Source organism: Arvicola amphibius, chromosome 7 (assembly GCF_903992535.2).
Source record: "Arvicola amphibius chromosome 7, mArvAmp1.2, whole genome shotgun sequence".
Classification (NCBI taxonomy): Eukaryota; Metazoa; Chordata; class Mammalia; order Rodentia; family Cricetidae; genus Arvicola; species Arvicola amphibius.
The window spans coordinates 116,343,264-116,365,995 of NC_052053.1; the positions used below are offsets into that span (position 1 = coordinate 116,343,264).

General features: G+C 39.9%; 1 protein-coding gene across 1 annotated transcript in view; it reads left to right on the plus strand.

Annotated features, from left to right (window-relative positions):
* Sec23a (SEC23 homolog A, COPII coat complex component) overlaps positions 1 to 22,732 on the plus strand; it is a 46,670-nt gene that overhangs the window by 11,048 nt on the left and 12,890 nt on the right. The window contains exons 6-17 of the mRNA XM_038337151.1: positions 1,442 to 1,521; positions 3,596 to 3,740; positions 5,221 to 5,379; positions 6,401 to 6,516; positions 9,012 to 9,135; positions 11,929 to 12,009; positions 12,878 to 12,967; positions 13,696 to 13,802; positions 16,050 to 16,203; positions 17,612 to 17,689; positions 19,365 to 19,526; positions 21,486 to 21,572. Coding sequence (XP_038193079.1) covers positions 1,442 to 1,521; positions 3,596 to 3,740; positions 5,221 to 5,379; positions 6,401 to 6,516; positions 9,012 to 9,135; positions 11,929 to 12,009; positions 12,878 to 12,967; positions 13,696 to 13,802; positions 16,050 to 16,203; positions 17,612 to 17,689; positions 19,365 to 19,526; positions 21,486 to 21,572 — 1,383 coding nt within the window. The remainder of the gene's footprint in view (positions 1 to 1,441; positions 1,522 to 3,595; positions 3,741 to 5,220; positions 5,380 to 6,400; positions 6,517 to 9,011; positions 9,136 to 11,928; positions 12,010 to 12,877; positions 12,968 to 13,695; positions 13,803 to 16,049; positions 16,204 to 17,611; positions 17,690 to 19,364; positions 19,527 to 21,485; positions 21,573 to 22,732) is intronic.

The window sequence follows — 22,732 nt, forward strand, 5'->3', positions numbered from 1 at the left end:
TTTAGTATTGACTTCAGTTTTGTTTCTTATATAATTTAGCTGTCATAAAAATTGAAGACTTTTTACTTTTCATAGTGTGTCTTTGATATCTCTTCATGCCCACATATATAACCTGTTCCATTTCTGTAAATGGCTTTATTAGAATTTCATTGTGTGCTCTTATTAGGATGTCACTCTGTGCATTGTTTGTTTAGTTAGTGATTGTGTATATGCAGGTGTGTGTGTGTGTGTGTGTGTGTGTGTGTGTAGGTCTTAGGACAACCTAAGGCATTATTATTCATCAGGCACCCTCTATTTTTATATTTTATTTTAGAGACAGCCCCCCTTGGCCTGGAGCTTGATGGTCAGGCGAGGCTGGCTGGCCATTAAGCCCCAGGTATCCAACCCGCAGTCTCTGCCACTCAAGTAGTGGATTACAGGTTTGCACCACTATATCCAGATTCTTTTTGTTTGTTTTGTTTTTTGAGACAGGGTTTCTCTGTAGCATTGGAGCCTGTCCTGAAACTCACTTTGTACACCAGACTGGCCTTAAACTCACAGAGATCTGCCTGCTTCTGCCTCCCAAGTGCTGGGATTAAAGATGTGCCCCACCGCTGCCTGACTCACCCAGATTGTTTAATTCATTCTGCGATTGCCACAGATCTTCATGCTTTTGAGGCAAATCTTTTCCTAAGTCATAAACACTCTTCCTGACTACACTGTCTCGCTCTGTAGACCAGGCTGGCATCAAACTCACAGAGATTCACCTGCCTCTGCCTCCCATGTGCTGGGATTAAAGACGTAAACTACTACTGCCTGGCACATGAGTGCAGGTGCTTGCAGAGGTGGAAAAGGGCATTGGATTCCTTAGAATTGGGGTTGCAGGCTGTTAAAGATTGGTAGGGTGATGTGAGGGCCACGTGATAGAGGTGCTGGATCAAACTTTGATTTTCTGTAGCAGATGCAAGGTTCTTAGCTGCTGAGCCGTGTCTCCAGTCTCTTATGTGCTTCCTCATGCTGCTGCTGCTAAGACTGCTGTATCAGATCGCTTTATTCCTTTCTTCTTCCTAGGATTTTACACTACTTTATTAATCATATTACTTTTCTCTAGATTTTAACGACTATGAGAGCAGAGAGTATTTTTATTTAAACTACTATATTCCTGCTACAGAGTAGGTATTTAAGATAATAGTTGTTGAAAAGGATAAATGCATATATGTTAAGAAGAAAGACATTTAAGTTAATCATTAATGTATTTTGACTGCATTAGGTAAGAAGTACTCCTAAATACCTTGTATTTTCTCTCTCCTGGTGACTTTCTACTGAGGGAGCTCAGTCTCTCCATAGCTAGACCTTATGCTTATTTTGTGTTCCTAATTTGTAGCGTAGCACCGTGAACATTTTAAGAAGTTGACAAATGTTGAAGTAAATAAACTGATCTCATTGAAATCATCTCTTACAGGAAATGCTGGGACTCTCGAAAGTACCTGTAACTCAAGCCACACGTGGTCCTCAGGTCCAGCAGCCACCTCCTTCCAATAGGTAATTAATATGGCAACAGAATTCTGTAATTCAAGCAGGTACTTAAACACATCATGCCCTTGCCTGGGCGGTGGTGGCTCACACCTTTAATACCAGCACTTGGGAGACAGAGGCAAGCAAATCTTTGTGAAGTCAGCCTGATCTACAAAGTGAGTTCCAGGACAGCCAAGATTACACAGAGAAACCCTGTCTTGAAAAACTAAAACAAACAAACAAACATCATGTCCTCAACTTGAACAAAGGCATTAGGTGATACTATAATATTTAGTATTGTAAGGGATATAAATAGATTGCAGTAATATATAATTTTAAAAAACAAACTATAGTTTTTTGAGACACTTTCTTTTTTACTGAAATGGTTCATTTCTTTATCATTATGATGTTAGGAGTTTAGTTTTGATGTTTCTTTTTATTTATTTTTAAGTTCATAAAAGCTTTATGTGGTTTGAAGGCAGCTATATAAAAATAGGGCCTCAAAAACTTCTAATTTTGTCTTTACGGGTAGCTTTTTCTGTAACCTTCTAACCAGAGGTGCTGTTACTAAAATTGATCGATGTGTTGATGTATCTTCTATGTTGTTAACCTTAAAACTTTAAACAAAAATGATAGCAGTTGTATTCCTTAGTTTGTAGCAGTAATCCAACTGGAAGTGAAAACAGACTATAGTATGGGGCCTAGTAATAGCCCTCCCCCACTTTCTCTGGAGACAGTTTCCTATGCAATAATGATGAGTTTGATCTTTTGATCCTCCTGCCTCCACCTTAGTGCTTGGATAACAGGCATATACAACCATGCCTGACTCATGTCTTTCTCCCTCCTCCTCTTGCCTCCTTCTCTTCCTCAGTCTTCTCTTTTTCTCCTACTTCCTTGGATCCAAGGAAGTAGTATTGTGTATTGCGGGGGATCCAACCTAGGATCTCCTACCTGCTAGATAAGCCCTCTACTGACTGAGCTAGCTCCCCAGTAGCACCCGCTTTTGAAGAGACACTCCAGTGCGTTCTGCTGCTCACAGAAAATTGTGAACTGGTCTGCTGTGGAGCACTGGACTGAGCTCCCAAGGCCCAAATGAGGAGCTGAAGTAGGGAGAACATGAGCAAGGAAGTCAGGGCTGAGAGGGGTGCACCTCTCACTGAGACGGTGGGGCTGATCTAATGGGAGCTCACCAAGGCCAGCTCGACTGGGACTGAAAAAGCATGGGATCAAACCGGACTCTGAACGTGGCGGACAATGAGGGCTAACTGAGAAGCCAAGACAGTGGCACTGGGTTTTGATCCTACTGCATGTACTGGCTTTGAGGGAGCCTAGTCTGTTTACCTGTGCACCTTCCTGGACGCGGGGGGGGGGGGGGGGGGGGGGGGGGGGGACGACGGGACGGAGACGGACACCTTGGACTTCCCGCAGGGCAGAGAACGCTGACTGCTTCTTGGACTGGAGAGGGAGGGGGAGGGGCATGGTGGAGGGGAAGGGAAATGGGAGGCAGGGAGGAGGCAGAAATTTTTAATAATAAAAAATTAAAAAAAAAATAAAAAAAATTCTCTGTTTTTAGAAAAAGTTCTTAAGATAACACACTTGTAGCTGGGCGGTGGTGGCACACGCCTTTAATCCCAGCACTCAACAAGCAGAAAAAATATCAAAGAGTCAAGAATCACCATTAGCGAAACATAGCTTTGCAAACCACTCCTAAAAATGTAAAGTTACAGTCAGGCGGTGGTGGCGCACGCCTTTTATCCCAGCATATAAGAGGCAGAGGCAGGCGGATCTCTGTGAGTTCGAGGCCAGCCTGGGCTACAAGAGCTAGTTCCAGGACAGGCTCCAAAGCTACAGAGAAACCCTGTCTCAAAAAAAGGGGGGGGGGCCTGGAGAGATGGCTCAGAGGTTAAGAGCATTGCCTGCTCTTCCAAAGGTCCTGAGTTCAATTCCAGCAACCACATGGTGGCTCACAACCATCTGTAATGAGGTCTGGTGCCCTCTTCTGGCCTGCAGGCATACACACAGATGGAATATTGTATACATAATAATAATAAAAAAAGATATCACACTTGTAAATGGCTTTTGGTTTACTGTTGTTTTGCAGATTTTTACAGCCAGTACAGAAAATAGACATGAATCTCACGGATCTTCTAGGAGAACTTCAGCGAGATCCTTGGCCTGTACCACAAGGAAAGAGACCTTTGCGTTCCTCAGGAGTGGCACTTTCCATAGCTGTAGGGCTGCTTGAGGTAGTGATGATGAAAATGTAGTTTTGAAGTATAAGAGTCTGTGTGTGTGCGTGTGTGCACATGAGTGTGTGTGCACATGTGGAGTAGTAAAGTTGTGAGCTGAGCACCATGGTGGTGGTTGGTGTGAGTGTCCCTTTATTTTTCTCTCTCCTTTTCTTACTTCTTTTCATCTTTTTCTTCTTCCTTGCTCCGCCTTCATCTTTGCCTTCCTTTTTTCCGTCTTGCGATGTAGTCAGTTAGTGCTGCACTTGAATACGGCAGTCCTTCTTCCTTAGACTTCTGAATGTAGGACTGTCGCTGTGCACCATTGCTGTGCACCACCCTGCGCTGTTCTGCTCTTCTCTCATTCAGGAATCACTGTACAGTACTGTTTGTTTAAGCTTCACATCTCAGGCAGATCTGGGGCAGAAGCTAGCTGTGTGTCTATTTACTAAAAGTAGCATTAGTTCTCACAGTTAAGGGCTTGGTTCTATGAACCTGCTGTTTACTTCAAATACCAGTTACAACTACTAGTAGTAGGTTGTTAATTGTACTTCTATCTATGAGTTGGGTTTTCTTCAGGTTTGAGTAATGCTATAGTGTCTGGCTCAGAGAACTTAGAGAAACCTTTTACTTTATGTATCACTTATAGAGTGTTACAAAAGCCACACCCTGATAGAAGAAATGCATACAGTTGAGATATCAGAGAAAGGGCATGTCCCTTCTACATACCACACTCTAGAAAGCAGCATGGGTTCAGCTATCCAGAAGCTCTCCAAATCCAGTCCATATGATTTTTAAAAAGAAATTTATTTTTGCTATTTTAAATTATGTGCATGTGTATGTGTGGGTGCATGTCTGTATATCTGTGTGCATGTGTGTGTACATCTGAGGACAAGTGCCCTCAGAGGTCAGAAGCAGAGCTGCAGTTATGGGTGTTGGTGAGACTTCATTGGGTGTAGCGTCTCTGACATTTCTAGGAGACACAATCTTAAGCAAACTTCCTGTTCCTCAGGCTGGTTAAATCTTCTCCTCCCTCCGCAATGATTCCTGAGCCTCAGGTGCAGGAGTTGTGTTGTGGATGCTTCAGATGGACTGTGCTCTTCCGCTCTGTGTTTTCTCTGGTTGTGGTTTTCTGTAATAGTTTCCGTGTTGCAAAGAGAAGCTTCCTTGATGAGGGTGTGAGGACTACACTTACTGGTTGGACTTGGAGAAGGATTTTTTTTTAATTCATTATTATTATTATTTGTGGAGAAGGGGAGGGAGGGGGAGAGTGAAAGAGGGGGAGAGTTCATGTGTGCCGTGTGTGTTTGTGCGAGTGGGTGTGTGTGTAACAGTCCTTGGAGGACAGAAGAGGATGTCTTATACTCTGGAACTAGAGCTGCAGGCAATTATGAGCTGCTGTGTGTGGGCTGGGAAAGTATTTACTTGAGACAGAAGTGCATGTACCTGCGCTTTGTCATCCTCTGCACTTTCTGACTGAGCTCCTTTTCTCCAACAGTGTACTTTCCCCAACACTGGTGCTCGGATCATGATGTTCATCGGTGGCCCTGCAACCCAGGGGCCTGGGATGGTGGTTGGAGATGAATTAAAGACACCAATAAGATCCTGGCATGACATTGAAAAGGATAATGCCAAATATGTTAAAAAGGGAACTAAGGTAATTTTTAGTTTTTTTTTGTGAATTATTTTCTATTTGTGTAACTTTCTTTTCTTCTCTCTCTCTCTCCTTTTTTTTTTTTTTTTTTTTTTGGAGACAGGGTTTCTCTGTGTAGCTTTGGAGCCTTGCCTAGAAATCACTCTGTAGACCAGGCTGCCCTCAAACTCACAGAGATCCTCCTGCCTCTGCCTCTTAAATGCTGGGATTAAAGGCGTGCACCACCACCGTCTGATTGTAACTTTACATTTTTAGGAGTGGTTTGCAAAGCTATGTTTCGCTAATGGTGATTCTTGACTCTTTGATATTTTTTCTGCTTGTTGATGTCCTTGTTATTATTATTTTTAGTTCAGGCTATTAGTTTAATTTTGCTGTACTGTTTGTTATTTTTTGGTAACCACTTATATTTTTAATAATAATTGATGTAATAATTTTTGACACTGAGCGCTTTTGTCTTCTAATGAGTTTCCCATTTGGGCTCAGAAATGAAATTTTTTTTTTTGTTAAAGCTGCTAAAAATGCTTTAGATTTGCTTATCTTCTTTTCTTTCCCTTTCTTTTCAGATGTGTTTTTTATTTGCCTGTGGATTTAGCTAGGAAAAGGAGCTGTGTAGTTCTTGGTTTTGTGTGTGTTTGTGTTGAAGAAGAGAATGTATGACTCTCTTTAGTTTTGCTTTACTTAGAAGTGACCTGAAAATAGTGGCTTTGAAGTCAAAGATGTTAAAATATCAGGCTTTAGTTATTTATTTGAGACAAATCTTTGTGTATAGTACAGCCCATGATCCTCCTGTTGTAACCTCCCCAGTGCTGGGATTTCAGATGTCTGTCTTATGTCTGGCTGTAAGTCAGACTTCTAGAAGTCATTTTATCATTTTAATGAAACTGTAGAAAATTGAATGAGACTAAATCATATGTAAATTATGACAAATTATTCTTTTACTCTTAAATTATTTTGATCTGTTAATAGGGAAAAGATTTATTGGAAAGTTAGGTTATATATTTGATTTAATCAAAATCTCTTCTAGCATTTTGAAGCGTTGGCTAATCGAGCTGCTACGACTGGGCATGTTATTGATATCTACGCATGTGCATTAGATCAGACGGGTCTTCTGGAGATGAAATGCTGCCCTAACCTTACTGGGTATGTATGTGCATATGTGATAGTGCCTGCTTACAGATGTGGACCAACACTGGGAGCTTGGGAAATGAGAAACCCACTCGTCATCTTGCAGCTTCAGGGCAATATTTGCTGACAGCTTTGCTGTGTCTTCTTTAGATCGTATCTTACTTTTTTTCCCTGAAAAAGCAGGATTATAAAGGCACAAGTTCTTCTGAAAAAGTTTATTCTAAAGTTGCTCTGTTTTAGTAGTGTTTTTGAGACAGCACATTGTAATAGGCTTTTTCTTTTGAGGTACCAACAATCTCCCATGTTGAAGACAGGAGGCTGCTTGTTGGTTCCCAGCTGCTCAGCCCTGAAATAATCACACAGAAACTGTATTAATTAAATCACTGCTTGGCCTATTAGCTCTAACTTCTTATTGGCTAGCTCTTACATATTAATTTAACCCATTTCTACTAATTTGTGTATCGCCACGAGTCTGGTTTACTGGATAAAATTCTGGCATCTGTCTCTGGTGGGGCTACATGGCTTCTCTCTGACTCTACCTCCTTCCAGCATTTAGTTTAGTTTTCCCCACCTACCTAAGTTCTGTCCTATCCACAGGCCAAGGCAGTTTTTTATTCTCCAGCGGTAGTCACAGCATACAGAGGGGACTCCCACTTCACTCCCAAATCATGACAGGGAGACTTCTTATTAGTTTACAAATGCTTGGCCTAGCTTAGGCACATTTCTAGCTAGCTCTTTTAACTTACCCTGTTTCTCTTTATCTACCTCAGAACTTCTTACCTTTTCTTTCTGTATGTCCTACTTTTCCTGCTTCTTCCATGTCTGTCTGTCTGGTGACTGCCTGGCTGGCTGGCCCTGGGCATGTCCCTCTTTTTCTCTCTCATTCTCTTCTTCTTCTCTTTGCCGGAGCCTACATTTCTCCTCCTATTTATTCTCTCTGCCTACCAGTCCCACCTTTCCTTTCTCTTCTTAGCTATTGGCTGTTCAGCTTTTTATGAGACCAATCAGGTACTTTAGGCAGTCAAGATGAAACAGCAATACATCTTTTCATAACTAAACAATTGCAGCATAAACAAATGTAGTATGCCCTTACACAGTTAAAGTAATATTTTTCAGCGTAAACAAATGTAACTCATCTTTGCCTAATTAAAATAATATTTCACAACAGCACAACTTGAAATTTATCCATTTAAAATGTTTGTTGAGGTTTTAGTATGTTCACAAGTATATGACCACTACTGTGATTAAATTTAGAATACGTGTCTGGCCCTGGAGAGACTGCCTGTTACCTGTCACTCTCCATTCCTCTCTCCTGTCTCACCACATCCTCCTGCCTAGGCAATACTACTAGCCTCTTTTGGATGTTTCCTATAAGTGGAACAATAAGTGGTGGTTTACCATTTGCTTCCTTTAAAAAAATTATGTGTATGAATGTCTTGCCTATGTGTGAGTACTGTGTATTTGCCTGGTGCTCAAGGAGGTTAGAACAGAGAGTTGGATCCTTGGAACTGTAGTTACCAATGGTTATGAGCCACCTTGTAAGTGTGGGAGCTGAACTGGGATCCTCTGCAGGAGAAACCAGTGCTCTCGACCACTGAATCATCTCTCCAGCCCACCATGGGCTTCTTTATTATGTACATTTAGTATAGCCAGTATTTCTTTTCATTGATGAAAAAAGTAAAGTAGGGGTTCATCTTCTTCCAGTATTGTCTTAGATATACCTGTGGAAATGCAAACAACTAGGAGCTCAGTAGGGAAAGTTCTAGACGTAAAGGCCCTGCTCATCTGTGCCAGACATTACAGATACAAAGTAATTCAGGGTGGAGATAAATTATCCAGTGTTGTGAAGGTCATTGAGAATCTCACTGAAAACAATGGAAGTTGGCCTAGAGTGAACTAGAAAGACAATAAGAGGAGAGACTTGGAAGTAGCTGATATGGACAAGAGGTTCTCAGGTTTGTACAGATAACTCGGGTTTCTAGTTAAAAACCAGTGCTCTTTAGTATGTGTGAGATGGGGCTTGCTACTGGTGTTAATGTTGCTAGACCAAGGACCACACTGTGAGAAGTAGAAGTAGAGACAACTTTTGTAAATATTTACTGTAAAAAGGAGCAGTCATTAATGCATGATGCATGATCAAGTGTCGTGTAGCATGGATAATCTTAGATGATGTGCATGAAAGGAGCAAATCTGGGCTGGCTGGCTTAGTGGGTAAAGGCTCTGATGGCAAACCTGATGCCCTCAGTTGGGTACTTGGGACCCACATGGTGGAAGGAGAGAAGTGGTGACCTGAAAGTTGTTCTCAGACCTTCACATGCACACTATGTTGTGTGCACACCCATATACACAACGTGATCAATGTAATTAGAATTTTTAATGAAAATAGTGTTAAATACATTTGTTTTGGGGAATGTCTTTACTATTTGTTCATAGTCTAAGTCATTTTTTTTCTAGTAACACATGAGCCCAGTTAATTGTGTTCTGTATGTTTATTTGCCTTTTCTGTGCAGAGGATACATGGTAATGGGTGACTCTTTCAACACTTCCTTATTCAAGCAGACTTTTCAAAGAGTCTTCACCAAAGATATCCATGGACAATTTAAAATGGGCTTTGGTGGCACATTAGAAATAAAGGTAAGAACCCAAACTTGACACGTGTGATGTTTATCAGGTGAGAACCTTGTAGGCTTAATGGTAACTTTAAAATATCAGTCAAATTCAGATGTACTTTAAAAATAATGGTTACTTTGAACCTTGAATTAGAGATTTTGTTTCCCAGTAAAAGGTGTCATTAAGAGTATACAAGACTGGGATCGTTCCTAATAATGGTTAGAGAAGGAGAGTCATGTAAGTAAAGTTTCTTATATTGGATATTTTTGTTTTTTAGAGATAAGGTCTCATCTAGTTTGTCTTCTAACTCCTGATCCTCCTGCCTCAACTTTCCAGGTGTTGCCATGCAGATGTGTTCTACTATGCCTGGCACTAAAACATTACATATATATTTTATACTAAATTTATACGTTAGTTTTTGTTTATTTGTTTGTCTTATTTTTCAAGATGGGTTTTCTCTGTGTAGCCCTGAATGTCCTAGAACTCACTTTGTAGACTAGACTGTCTCAAATGCAGAGATTCTCCTGCCTCTGTCTCTTGAGTGCTAGGATTAAAGGTGTACAACACCATGCCCAGCATATGTTAGTTTTTGTTTTGGTGTGTGTATGGGGTTTTTGTTTTGTTTTGTTTTTTGGCAGAGTTTCTCTGTGTAGCCCCGACTCTCCTGGAACTTTCTCTGTAGACCAGGAGGGCCTTAAACTCAGAGATCTGATTCACCTGTCTCTGCCTCCCAAGTGCTGGGATTAAAGACACATATTATCACTGTCCAGTTGTGTGTTAGTTTTTATAATGGCAGAGGAAAGGAAATTATTCTTTAGTTTTGTGGTTAGTGTTGGCTGAACATGAAATTCCATCATGAATTTCAAATTTTGACTTAAAACACTTGTAAAGCTATGTGTGAATTACATGGATATTATAAAAACACTGATTTTGAATTTTCAAAAAATGTTTCTTATTAACATTATCTTATTGAATGCTTACCATGTAATCAGGATGATAGTAGGATGGTAGAGATATGATTGTATCTGTAAGGTGGAAGTTTTTGATGTAGGAGGCCCTTCTGTATGCTGTGAATAATGTTTTATTGCTGTTGGTTAATAAAGAAGCTGATTTGGCCAATAGCCCAGCAGAATAAAGCCAGGTGGGGAAATCTAAGCACAGATACAGGGAAAAGAAGGTGGAGTCTGGGAGATGCCAGTAAGTGCTGGAGAAGCAAGCCTCATGGTAAAATATAGAATAATAGAAATGGGTTAAGTTGTAACAGCTAGTTAATAATAAGCCTGAGCTAATAGGCCAAACAGTTTGTAGTTAATATTAAGCCTCAGAGTGGTAATTTGGGAATTGGTGGGTGGGAGAGAAACGTCTAGTTACAGGTCTTGTTATTAGGGAAACCTCATCTTGAGCGAGAGAGATTAATGTATATGATCAGATGAACTAGCAGTAGAAAAGAAAGTGGTTGTAGCTTAGGAAGAGAAGCGAGAGTGGTGTATAGTGACGCACGCCTTTAATCCCAGGACTTGGGAGGCACAGGCAGGTGGATCTCTCAGTTTGAGACCAGCCTGGTCTACAAAGGACTGCCAGGGAAAACAGAGAAAGCTGTGTCTCAAAAATTAAAACAAAACAGCAGGGGAGTGTGGCTTTTATTATTTTCTGAAACATGAGAGGAAAAGGAATTTTGTTCAGTAGCCCAATGTGAGGGGAGTTGTGAAGGCGAGCATCAACATGAGATGTTTGAGAAGAATGTCTTGTGAGAGTGGATGGTTTCTGCTGAAATATAGGAACCATAGTATTAATTATGTGAACTGCTTGTAGATTGGAGATGCGTATGTCTGTTGTTTGAGGGCTAATGAGAACCCTTGTTTCACTTGTATAGCCTGGTGGCCCTAGAACTCACTATGTGTGCCAGGTTTTCCTTAAATTCATAGAGATCCATTTGACTCATGTGCTACCATGCCTGGCAAGGCAGATTTTTTTTTTTTCCAGTGCTGGGAATTGAACCTAAGGATTGTTTCAATGCTAAGCTAGCTCTCTGTCACTGAGCTACAGTCCCAGCCTTTCCTAATTTTTTATTTGCAAGACAACATAGTAGCTTAAATTTGATAGAAGGAGAAACTGAAGAGAGACTGGTCTTGGAGCTGGAGAGATGGCTCAGTGGTTAAGAGCACTGGCTGCTTTTCCTGAGGACTCAGATATGATTCTCAGCATCAACTCATAACTGCCTGTAACTCTAGTTTCTAGCCATCCAATGCCTTCTTCTTGTCTCTATGGACACTAGGCATGCTTGTGGTGCACAGACATACATGCAGGTAAAATGTTCCCACACATAAGTTTTCTATGTAACTGTGGCTGTCCTGGAACTTGCTATATAGGCCAAACTAGCCTCAACCTCACATAGATCTGCCTGTCTTTGTCTCCAGGTGCTGGAATTAAAGTTGCGTGCCACCATACCTGGCTTTTCACTGACTTTTGAGATTTAAATATGGAAGAATGTCTTACATTCTTAAACACTTATAAACATCTGAATTTATTAAAAAATTTTTCTATATTTTTTGTGTGTATATGTGCATGTGTGTGCGTGTGTGCGTGTGTGTGTGTGTGTATGCACGTGCGTGTGCATGCGCATGCACATGCTGTGTTGCTTGTATGGAGGTCTGAGGGCAACTTAGAAGAGTTGGTTCTTTCTTTCTACCATGTAGTCCCTGGAATTCAAATTCAGGCGGCCAGGCTTGGTGGCAAGTACCTTTGTCCACTCAAGCCGTCTTTTGAGCCCTGGCTTTACTTTTGAGGGAAACAAATGTACCATGTTCTTATTTACAGACCTCAAGGGAAATAAAGATTTCAGGAGCTATTGGACCCTGTGTGTCTCTTAACTCTAAAGGACCTTGCGTATCTGAAAATGTAAGTAATGTTTGTCTTAAAAAATACAGTCAATTTCTAGGCTAGCACAAAACAGATCCATCATGGAAACCTCTAGTTTTCCTTTAAAATTGTTGTGTGGTTGAGTTTCCGTTGCACTTCCATGTGTAGTTATTTCCCATACACTGCCACCAGTGCTGTACTTTATGTGGCTAAGCTATCCCTTGTCTTAGTGTGCTCTTAAATGAATTCTCATGACTTGGAAATTTTTAGGTTTCTGAAAGCCAGAATTAATTTCAAGTGTTTTTTTTGTCACCAAAATTAGCAACAGAACAACCAAATCAGAGAGATTTAAGTTTCAATTCCTTTTTTCCCCCTCTGTCTGTTGATGCATTCCAAAATTACAGTCATGTCGTTGTAGATAGGATGATAAGACAACACAAAATAGATAATCAGCTTTTGAAAATGACAAAACAAAAAAATAAATTTATATGCCATTTTTATGATAAACATTTGTATCTAAATTTTCTTGACATTTAGAATGCTTATAATCCTGGTGCTAGGACCTAGTCATATATACATATATATAGAATCTCTTTACACAGATAGGAAGGTTGGATAGAAAGATAATGTTACTGATTAATCCTTCATTAAATAGTGTGTGCTTCAGAATGCCTTGTATTCTTTTAATTTACTCAGCAAACATTTTAATGATCTTTTGTCATGTAAAAATTATATTTAATTATGTGTTTGTGATTATGGTGTTTAAATTTTTAAAGCTTTTAACACTTATTTAATAAATCTGAACGCTGTGTGTTTTTCTTACTGGATGGAGGCTTATCTCTGCTTTTCTTCCTCCTAGAAATGATAAATAATGTTCTTTCAAGCACCCTGTGATTTATTTTTGTAGGAGATTGGAACAGGTGGCACTTGTCAGTGGAAGATATGTGGACTCAGTCCCACTACAACCTTAGCCATGTATTTTGAAGTTGTTAACCAGGTATGACTGTCTACATTTTTTTAAAAAAATAGATTTTTGGTATTATGAGACAGAGCATGTAGCTCTTTTCTCTGGAGCTCACTATGTAGAACAGGCTGACCTTGAATTCAAAGAGATCCGCCTGTCTCTGCCTCCCAAGTGCTGGGATTAAAAGTGTATGCCACCATATCTGGCTGCTTTTTAATACTGGAGGGTAAGCAACTACTAAACTAAGACACTGAATCTTTCATATAAATTGAAGGATTTATTTTCTAGTTCTGTGAACCATGTCATTGGTATTTTGATAAATTGGCAATGGATCTGTAGGTTGAATTGGTAGTGTGGACATTTTAAAAATACTGATTTTTCCTGTCCATGAACAAAGATATCTTTCCATTTGTTTATGTTTTTGTTTATTTTTTTAATCTTTGTTTGGATTTATTTGTAGGTATTTTTCACTATTATAAATGGGAATATTTCCTCCCCCTCTCTCCATTGGACTAGGGGTGGGTGGGCATGGGAAACTGAGGGTTCGGGTTGGGGGTGGGCGGAGGGGAAGCATGCTGAGAGATGACTGGAAAGTGGGGTAGAAGCCTGATGCTCTTAACTGCTGAGACATCTCTTTAGCCCTTAGACTTTTCCTTGCCCTAGAATGATTTTTTTTTAGTGCTAGAGAAGATATAGTTTTTGATACTGTGACATCACTATAGTAATTTTAGATTTTATTCTTGCTTCTTTATTTTATACAGCATAATGCTCCAATTCCTCAAGGAGGACGAGGTGCAGTCCAATTTGTGACCCAGTATCAGCACTCAAGTGGGCAGAGGCGTATCCGAGTGACCACAATTGCTAGGAAGTAAGTTTTTTAAATTTAATTTTAATTTTTATTAGAGGACTGTAGGTCATACTCTCAAGCTGGGTTTCTTATTTGGGTAACGTTTATGACTAGAAAATAAACATTTATAATTAAGGGTTTATTTGTGATTTATTTCTTTTATTTTGTAGAATAGTCAGTGATAAGTGCAATAGCAGTTTTTAAACAGTACTCCTCAGACAGCTGGGGCTGTACAGAGAAACCCTGTCTCAAAAACCAAGAACAAAACAAAATGAAATGTACTCCTCAGGGTTGGGAAGATAGCCCAGTTGGTAAAATGCTTGCCTTGCAAGCATGAAGACCTGAGATTGGTCCCCAGAACCCATGGAGAAAAACTGAATGTGGTGGACCCATGTGCTCTGAGAGACAGAGACAGACACGTTGTTGGGACTCTCTCTCCTGCTAGTCTAGTCTGATTGGTGACCTCCAGGCTAGTGAGAAATCCTGTCTCAAAAAACAAGGTGCCTGGCTTCTGAGGACGACTCCTCAGGGAGATACTTCCCTGCTTTCCATATCCAATGCACAAATGTGCAACCACACATGCACACAGAAGTGCTCCTGAGTTACACACTTAAAAGTGTGTTTATTATGACCAGATATGGTGGCACACACTTGTAATCTCAGCCCTTGGGAGGTAGAGGCAGGAGGATCAGGAGATTCAGGTCATTCTGATGGAGTTAAGCCAGCTTGGCATACATGAAACTTTCTCAAAAAACAAACAAACCAAGGGCTGAAGGAACGGCTCAGTAGATAAGAGCACTTGCTGTTGTGGAGAAGACCCAAATTCAGTTCCTAGCACCCATGTCAGGTAGCTAACAACTGCCTGTAACTGGTTTCAGGGGATCTAATGCCTCCTTAACACCTCGCAGGCACCCACCCACACATATACAGACACATTTACATATACTCACTCCTAAATAATAATTAGTAACAACATCAAAGTAGAAATAGATAAGTAAACAAATTTATTTACATTACTCCATGGGGACAATCAAATGTTGTTATTCAGTAGCGACACACACACATACATATATGCTGCCTGTGACATTGAGTGAGCCAGCTGGGGCCAGTGATAGAGAGCTCACTCACCGTGGTGGTGAGGATGCGAGAGAGTTGGCAGGTTGACCAACTCAGCTACCACCCAGGCCCAGATCCAGAGCTATGAGTTGGCCAATCCTGGCATCCACCCCATTTATGAACTGCTGGAGCACAAGAGGGGGCCAGTCCTGCAGATCCAAAACTGCAGGATCTCCCCAACACAGGGCAACAACGGGATAACCAAAAGGAGTCCCAGTGAGGGTCTAGTATTGATAGTGTAGCAGAAGCCAGAGGCCTTGAACCCATGCAATGACTCATTGCAACAAACATTTGCAACTAAAGATGTGTGGACTAAAAGTGTGCTTTGTGACTTCACTGTGACACGTTATAGCTACCATGTCGAAATTTTTTGTTTGTCTTTTAAATTTTATTTTATTTTGGGGGAAGGGTTGCAAGGGCAGAAGGTGGATGCAAACGGATGGGGAAATGAGTGGGATTGGGGTGCATGGTGTGAAATCCACAAAAAAATCAATAAGAAGTTAAAAAAGATAAAGACTGGTAGAAGTTAGTATATGTCTAAACATACGTATATGGTATTCTTTGTCTATAGTGTGTGCTTATGTGCATGTATATGGACTTTAATTTTGTAGAAGAGTTCTTAAGAATGATGTCACCATCAGGATTTTTATATCATACATTCACACATACTATTTCATTAAAAAAATCTTGATTTGTGTAAGTATGTGTGCACATACACAGGTCACTGTTTGCAGGTAGAGGTCAGAGGACAGCTTTAAGGAGTAAGTTTTCTCCTGCCACGCTATGGGATCTGGCACTTGGACTCAGGTTGTAGGTCTTTGTGCTAGTGTGTCTACCCACTGAGCCATCCTCCTGACCCATACATAGTCTATTATCTTTACTATAAAAGTCTTGATGTCCTAAAGAATATGTTTGGAGATGTTCCTTTAGAGTTATTTTAGAAAATATTTTAAGGTTTGGTTTTATTTTTTAGGAAAATCAGTATAATGAACAGCTAGTTGTGATGTTTTAGTAATGCTAATTAACTTGTGTAGTATTATAATCTTGAAATATTGAGGAGGCGTTTTATATTCTCTAAGTGTAGCTCTGTGTGGCAGCCAACTGTGGTCTTATATAATTCATTTATACTTCTGTGCTTTCTTATTTCTTTAGCTGGGCAGATGCTCAAACTCAAATCCAAAACATTGCTGCATCTTTTGACCAGGAAGCAGCTGCCATTCTCATGGCCCGGCTGGCAATATACAGAGCAGAAACAGAGGAAGGGCCAGATGTGCTTAGATGGCTGGACAGACAGCTCATTCGCCTGGTAAGAAGCAGACTTGTACTTTTCTCAGCTAGTCAGCTTTCATCTGCAGTGAATGTCCTTTACAGTGGGTGGGGAGACCTGCAGGACCAACTCTTCAAAGGATGGGACCTCGTGGTAAAGAGCAGCGCTCTACTCACTTCTGTCAAAGTGAATGGCAAGCAAGACTTAGGATTGCAAGTTTTAAAAGAGTTCTTAGCAGGGTTAGGCTTCTTTTCTATCTCATATCTCACCTTCACAAACTGCTGTAATTACCTGTTATATTTTAAAAAGAGAAACACTAATAAAAATCAAAAGGGTCTAGTGAATAACCAAACAAGATAGTTGTACTGGGCACAAAACATCAGTTTTCACACTGTGTCTAGCCAGCTCTTAGCCACACACTAAACATTCTGCAACGCGTACACAGAGTAAGGCAGCTCGGCCAGAGGGCAGGGTGTAGACGGAGTGGAGATTCCTATCAAGAGGAGACTAGTGGAGGTCATTTGGGAGGAAGGCTGGTACAATCAAACTACTGTTCTACTTTTTGTGAAACATTTATTGCTCATTTTTTTGTGCCTTAGCTGTATGGTGTCCAAAACTGAGAATGGTTTTATCCAAATATGTTACATTTGCTTCACCACAGCACAGGAAGGAATTACTTTGGCTCATAGTTTTCGGGTTTTTGATTTATGATCCTTGGCCTGTGGTGTTGTGGCAGAAAGCACTCTTTAAGGCATGCTCCTAGAAATCAAAATACCTTCCATTAGGCCCTTTTCCTCCCCACTGGTGCTGTGACTGGTGGGCCAAGCCTCTAACACATGGGCCTGTAGGGCAGAGAGTTTTTGCTTGACAAAGAGAGGCTGGTAGTTAAAGTTCATTGCCTGTTGTAGTAAGGCAGCTAGATGCCTTTTGCCATATTCTTGTACGTTACTTGCTTCCCTGATACCTGTGCGAGTGACCTTATTTTATCCTAATTTTGCTTTTGTAAATTCTTTTCTTTATTAAACTTATTTTTTCTTTTGGGCACTCTAAGTATGGCAAACTTTGTACTAACACCTTACTTTCGTAGCTGCTGTGGTGTGTTGGTTGTGTATCTTTCTGTCCTTGGCCAGTATTGAAAAAGATATTCTGATAGTCTTAGGAAGCTTTGTTGCCCATCCCATTGGCCTTTTCATAATCTTTATTTGCTACAGAAGTCACTTACTTAAAACAAATATAAACCTTTAGAGTGAGTTATTGCATTTCTGAAATTCAAATGTTTTTTGGTTGTAATTAATCTCTTGATAAGTCAATATGCAATATTTCAACTTTACCCTATGTTGAATATCTGACTCCTAAAAAGTAGCAACTTTTTTATAAATAGAATATTTATGTGCAGAATTTTCTTTATTCTATTAGAAACAAATCGAAAATATTTTATTTTATTTAGTGTCAGAAGTTTGGAGAATATCACAAGGATGATCCAAGTTCCTTCCGATTTTCAGAAACATTTTCCCTTTATCCACAGGTAAGCAGGTCAAAGAACGGCTCTTTTCTCTTGTTACCAATAGCACTGAGTTTCATCTTTTTTCTTATTTTATCTTTTAATAATCATCTATGCATTTATTTTATTAGATTATTCTTTTAGTTTGGTAATTTTTTGGATAACCCAGCAATTAATTTTATGCTCTGTGGTTAATGAAAAGAATATAATATCCCTGTATGAGCCTTATAAATAGTCACTGTTTGTGGTGCCTGAAGGCTTAGCTGAAGGTGCTGTGGGTGCAAGCAAGGCTAATGTCCATTAGCGGGCCATCTGAAGTAAGAGCTTCTAATTACAGCAATGCCAAAAGAGTCATTTTACTAATGATGTAATCTGGGGGATATTCATCATCTGAGAACAGTTTTATAGTGCTGTACCAAGTGAGAGACGTGAGCCTAACTTGCCTTACAGATCCTTTACCATCTCTGTGCTTGTCTGTCGTGTCCCCCCCCCCCCCCCGCCCCCTCCCTGTTTTTGAGACAGGGTCTTGTTTTGTAGCCAGTGTTCATTTTGAACTTGTCATGTTCTTGCCTTAGTCTTCCAAATGCTGGGGTTATATACTTGTATCTTTAGTGCTTCATTGAAATTCATTTTTGCTTATAAAAACTTTGTCCTGGGGGCTGGAGAGATGGCTCAGCGGTTAAGAGCACTGACTGCTCTTCCAGAGGTCCTGAGTTCAATTCCCAGCAACGACATGGTGGCTCACAACCATCTGCAATGAGGTCTGGTGCCCTCTTCAGGCCTGCAGGCATACATGGAGTCAGAACAGTGTATACATAAAAAATAAAAAAAAAAAAAAAACCTTTGTCCTGGAACTTCAGCTTATAATGTTTTCCTTTTTTCCCTCCCTCCCTTCCTTCCTTCCTTCCTTCCTTCCTTCCTTCCTTCCTTCCTTCCTTCCTTCCTTCCTTCCTTCCTTCTTTTCCTTTTCCTTTTTTTTCTTTTTTTTTTGAGACAGGGTTTCTCTGTGTAGCCCTGGCTGTCCTGGAACTCACTCTGTAGACCAGGCTGGCCGCAAACTCAGAGATTCACCTGTGTCTGTCTCCTAAATGCTGGGATTAAAAGTGTGCACCACTACCGCTCAGCCCCACCTCCCCTTTTTTTTGTCTTCGTGAGGCAAGCTCTCCAGCCTAGGCATGCCTTGACCTTCTCGTATAGCTCGTTATTTGGGTGCCAGAGCAGAGCTCCTATCCCAAACTTGCCTAGCAAGCTCTCTTACTACAGAGCTATTTCACCAGCCCAGACATAGCTCATGAATATCAGGATAAGCTTTCTTGGGATATACTTTAGAATATTTTAAAGAAAACATTTAATTTTTTATTTTAAATGCCCATGTATGTGTCTGTATGAGCTTATGTGCACCATGTATGTACAATAGCCTGCACAGGTCAGGGCTTCTGATACTCTGAAATGAAGTTACAGGGAGGTGTGAACCACCCAGTGTGGATTCTGGTAATAGAAAGCCTCTTACCCCTGAATTCATTAGTAAGTACACTTAACCGCTAAGCCATCTCTCTAGTTCTACTTTAGTATATTCTTAACAGAATGTGTTTTTGTGTGTTGCTGATGTGACACAATAATATAAGCAATGTTTTGTTAGAAAACTGCTATCGCCATATTAAAATCAGTTAAAAGCTATCTCACCTGTTTTATCTTGTAGTTTATGTTTCATTTAAGAAGATCTCCTTTCTTGCAAGTTTTTAATAATAGTCCTGATGAGAGTTCGTATTATCGTCACCATTTCATGCGTCAAGATCTGACCCAGTCTCTAATCATGATTCAGCCCATTCTGTATGCCTATTCTTTTAGTGGCCCCCCAGAGGTAAGAGGAAAAAGAGATGATTTGTCCTGTGACTGTGACGTGTGGTATGAGAGAGTGAAAACAACATTGTTTTGAAATGAAGTTGGAATTTGTTAAATTATTATTGTAAGATACTAATTTAAAAATACTTGCGTGTGTTCCCTTTATAGTAGGTGGTGTGGTAGTTATATCATTAAATAATACAAATCTGTTATAGAATATACTCGGGTGGCTGTGTTTAGCTTTTGGTTGACAAAGCTCCCTAGAGCTTATGGTTAGTCTTTGAAGGCTCTGAAATGACCATGGTTCTGGAGGAGATGGCTGGCTTCGTAGCTTGTTGTCTGAGAGGACAAGCTGTCACAGTCGAGTCTCTTGTTTTCATGTGTCTTGTTTTCTTCTGGTCCTTTGAGAACATATGTTACAGTGATCATAAAGGTACAGATTTGGAAGAGTGATAAAGGCACCCTCAGCTATTTTGGGAAACTGTTCCACACACGTTTATCATTATCAAATAAATAGATTTCTTTATGATAACTTGAATTGTTCATTTTACCCTTTAAAACTATATAACTGCCTTTAATTCCAGCACTGAGGCAGAGATCCTCCTGCTTCTGCTTCCCTAGTACAGGTGTGTTCCACCATGCCTGGCTTGTTATTACTTGTTCCACCTGATAGCTGTAGAATCTTAGAAGAGAACTGGAGTTCTCCAGCTTGAGCACCTGTACCTGATCAGCCCTAGCCATTGTGTAACTGCATTTGCCTGATGCTTTTCTTTTAGGTTCTCTTTCTCTCCCAGTTTTTCTTCTTCCTCTATCTGGGCCATTCTAATTAACATAGTAACTTTTCTTTATTTAGATAAAGATTTATTTATCAATAAATGGTTTGGGAACTGAACTCGGGACCTCTGGAAGAGCAGCAAGTGCTGTTAGCTTCTGTGTTCTCTCTCCAGCCCTGTTGTCTGTACTTTCTGACCTCATATTCTCTTCTCAGCTTATGTGCAGCAAACTTGCTGGACAGTGTCCAACGAATTCTCAACAGCACTTCTCTGCAGAGGGCTCTTTCCTTCAAAGACTTTGCTACTATTCCTTCTCAGTCTTCTTTCTACCCACAAAGGACTTTTTAGTCTCGTTTTTCTGGTTTCTCCCCCTTAGACTTCTAAATCCAAGTCTTAAAAAGAGATTAAGAAGTTATTCTTTTTTGTTGTTTTGAGACAGTCTCCTACTCTGTAGCCTAGACTGGCCTGGACTCTTCTCCTGCTCCAGCCTCCCAAGTGCTGAGATGACAGGCGTACGCCTCTCTACTTGACACGGGCTCAGTCTTTGCATTTTCCTTACCTTCAGTTTCTCTAAATGATGCAGTCTAAACCTATAGCTTTGGTTGCTATCTTGGTTTATGTGTTAATCAAACTTGTAACCAATTCAGGATGCTCTATTTCATATTCAGAGCTGTTTTCTCATGTACCCTAAATTTCTTATATCCCAAGCCTTCCTCTTTCCCTCAGTGTTATTGTCATCAGGCTTGGGGACTGTCTTTGATGTCTCCTTAGTTATCTTACTTATTCATTCACTCATTCATTCATTCATTCACTTATTTATTAAGACAGAGTCTCTGTATATAGCTTTGACTAATCTGAAACTTGCTATGTGGACCAGGTTGGCTTGGAACTCACAAAGGTCCTGGCCTCTGCCTCCCAAATGCTGGGATTAAAGTTGTGTACTGCCATGCCTGGCACATTGATTCTTAAAATTGTTACTTCAGTGTTAGAGAGATTTTTTAGAAAATTAGAATCTATTGAAAATTCATAATGTCAGGTAATGTTTGATAAATTTAAAATTTAAATAATATGAAGAAGAAGACGTAGCTACAAAAGCACACTTTGCTGGATAATGCTGTAATAGCTAATACCTTATATGCAAATTTAAAACAAAAATTCAAAGAACTTAGATGATAACCTTCCTATCTATCACTGCTTCCTTTCAGCCAGTTCTTCTGGATAGCAGCAGCATTCTTGCAGATCGTATTCTTCTCATGGACACATTTTTCCAGATTTTGATTTATCATGGTGAGGTAAGACAATGACATTTAAAGTTATGTATGTAGTATCTTTTTTCTCTAGAAAGTTCTTCCTGTCTAATATGTGATTCATATTTAGTCCATGATAAGCCTTGATTTATAATAAGATGCAGGTTGACTGTCTAATCCCAAAATTAAAAATTTAGTGTATTTCAATATCTAAACATTTTGAGTACATTCATAGTTATTTAAATTTTTAAAATAAAATTAGTTTTTGTTTATTTTGTGTAGAGAGGAATGCACGCACATGTGCAGAGGTCAGAGGGTAACTTGTGGGAATCAGTTCTTCCCTCCCTTAGTGGGTCCCTGGCAGCAGTCTAAGTCATCAGGCTTGGAGGCAGTTGCCTTTACCCGCTGAGCCATCTTCCTGGCCCTAATGCTCAAAATTATTTGAAATGCAAGTACTGTCTTTAGACATAAGACGTCTTTAAAACCTAAGTGAATTTTGTGTTTAGACTTGGTTCTCATTCCCCAAAGTATCTTAATATGAATCTGTTCATACCTATAACATATACATATAAATACATAAAAGTACCTGAAATCCATAGCACTTCTCTCGGGGATTTATATACAAAAATATATATAAATGTGCTTCTTCGTGGTATAGGATTTTAGGCATCAATCTAACTTAGCCTGCTTGTGTTTATTTTGTTGTTCTGTTCACACACTAGTGGGCAAATAAATTCATACATAGCACAGTATTATGAAAGTATAAACATGGACATATAACTCTCTTAGTTTCACCTAAAGAATCAGAGGGAAAAGTCAGTTTTGTCAATGGGCAAACTTATCTTTTCATTACTAATGTAATCTAAATGGTTTCTTTTCCTTTTCCTTTCTTTCTTTCTTTTTTGTTTTTTGTTTTGTTTTGTTTTGGTTTTTTTGAGACAGGGTTTCTCTGTAGCTTTGGAGCCTGTCCTGGAACTAGCTCTTGTAGACCAGGTTGGCCACAAACTCACAGAGATCCACCTGCCTCTGCCTTCCGAGTGCTGGGATTAAAGGTGTGTGCCACCACCGCCTGGCTCTAAACGTTTTTCTACATGTTCAGTATAACCTGAAAACTCACAAGGCATAAATGGAAATTTATAACTTTTTGAAGTGACGAGGGGCTGGAAGAAAAGAGTGGATAGCTGTTAAGCTCTAATTTGGGTATT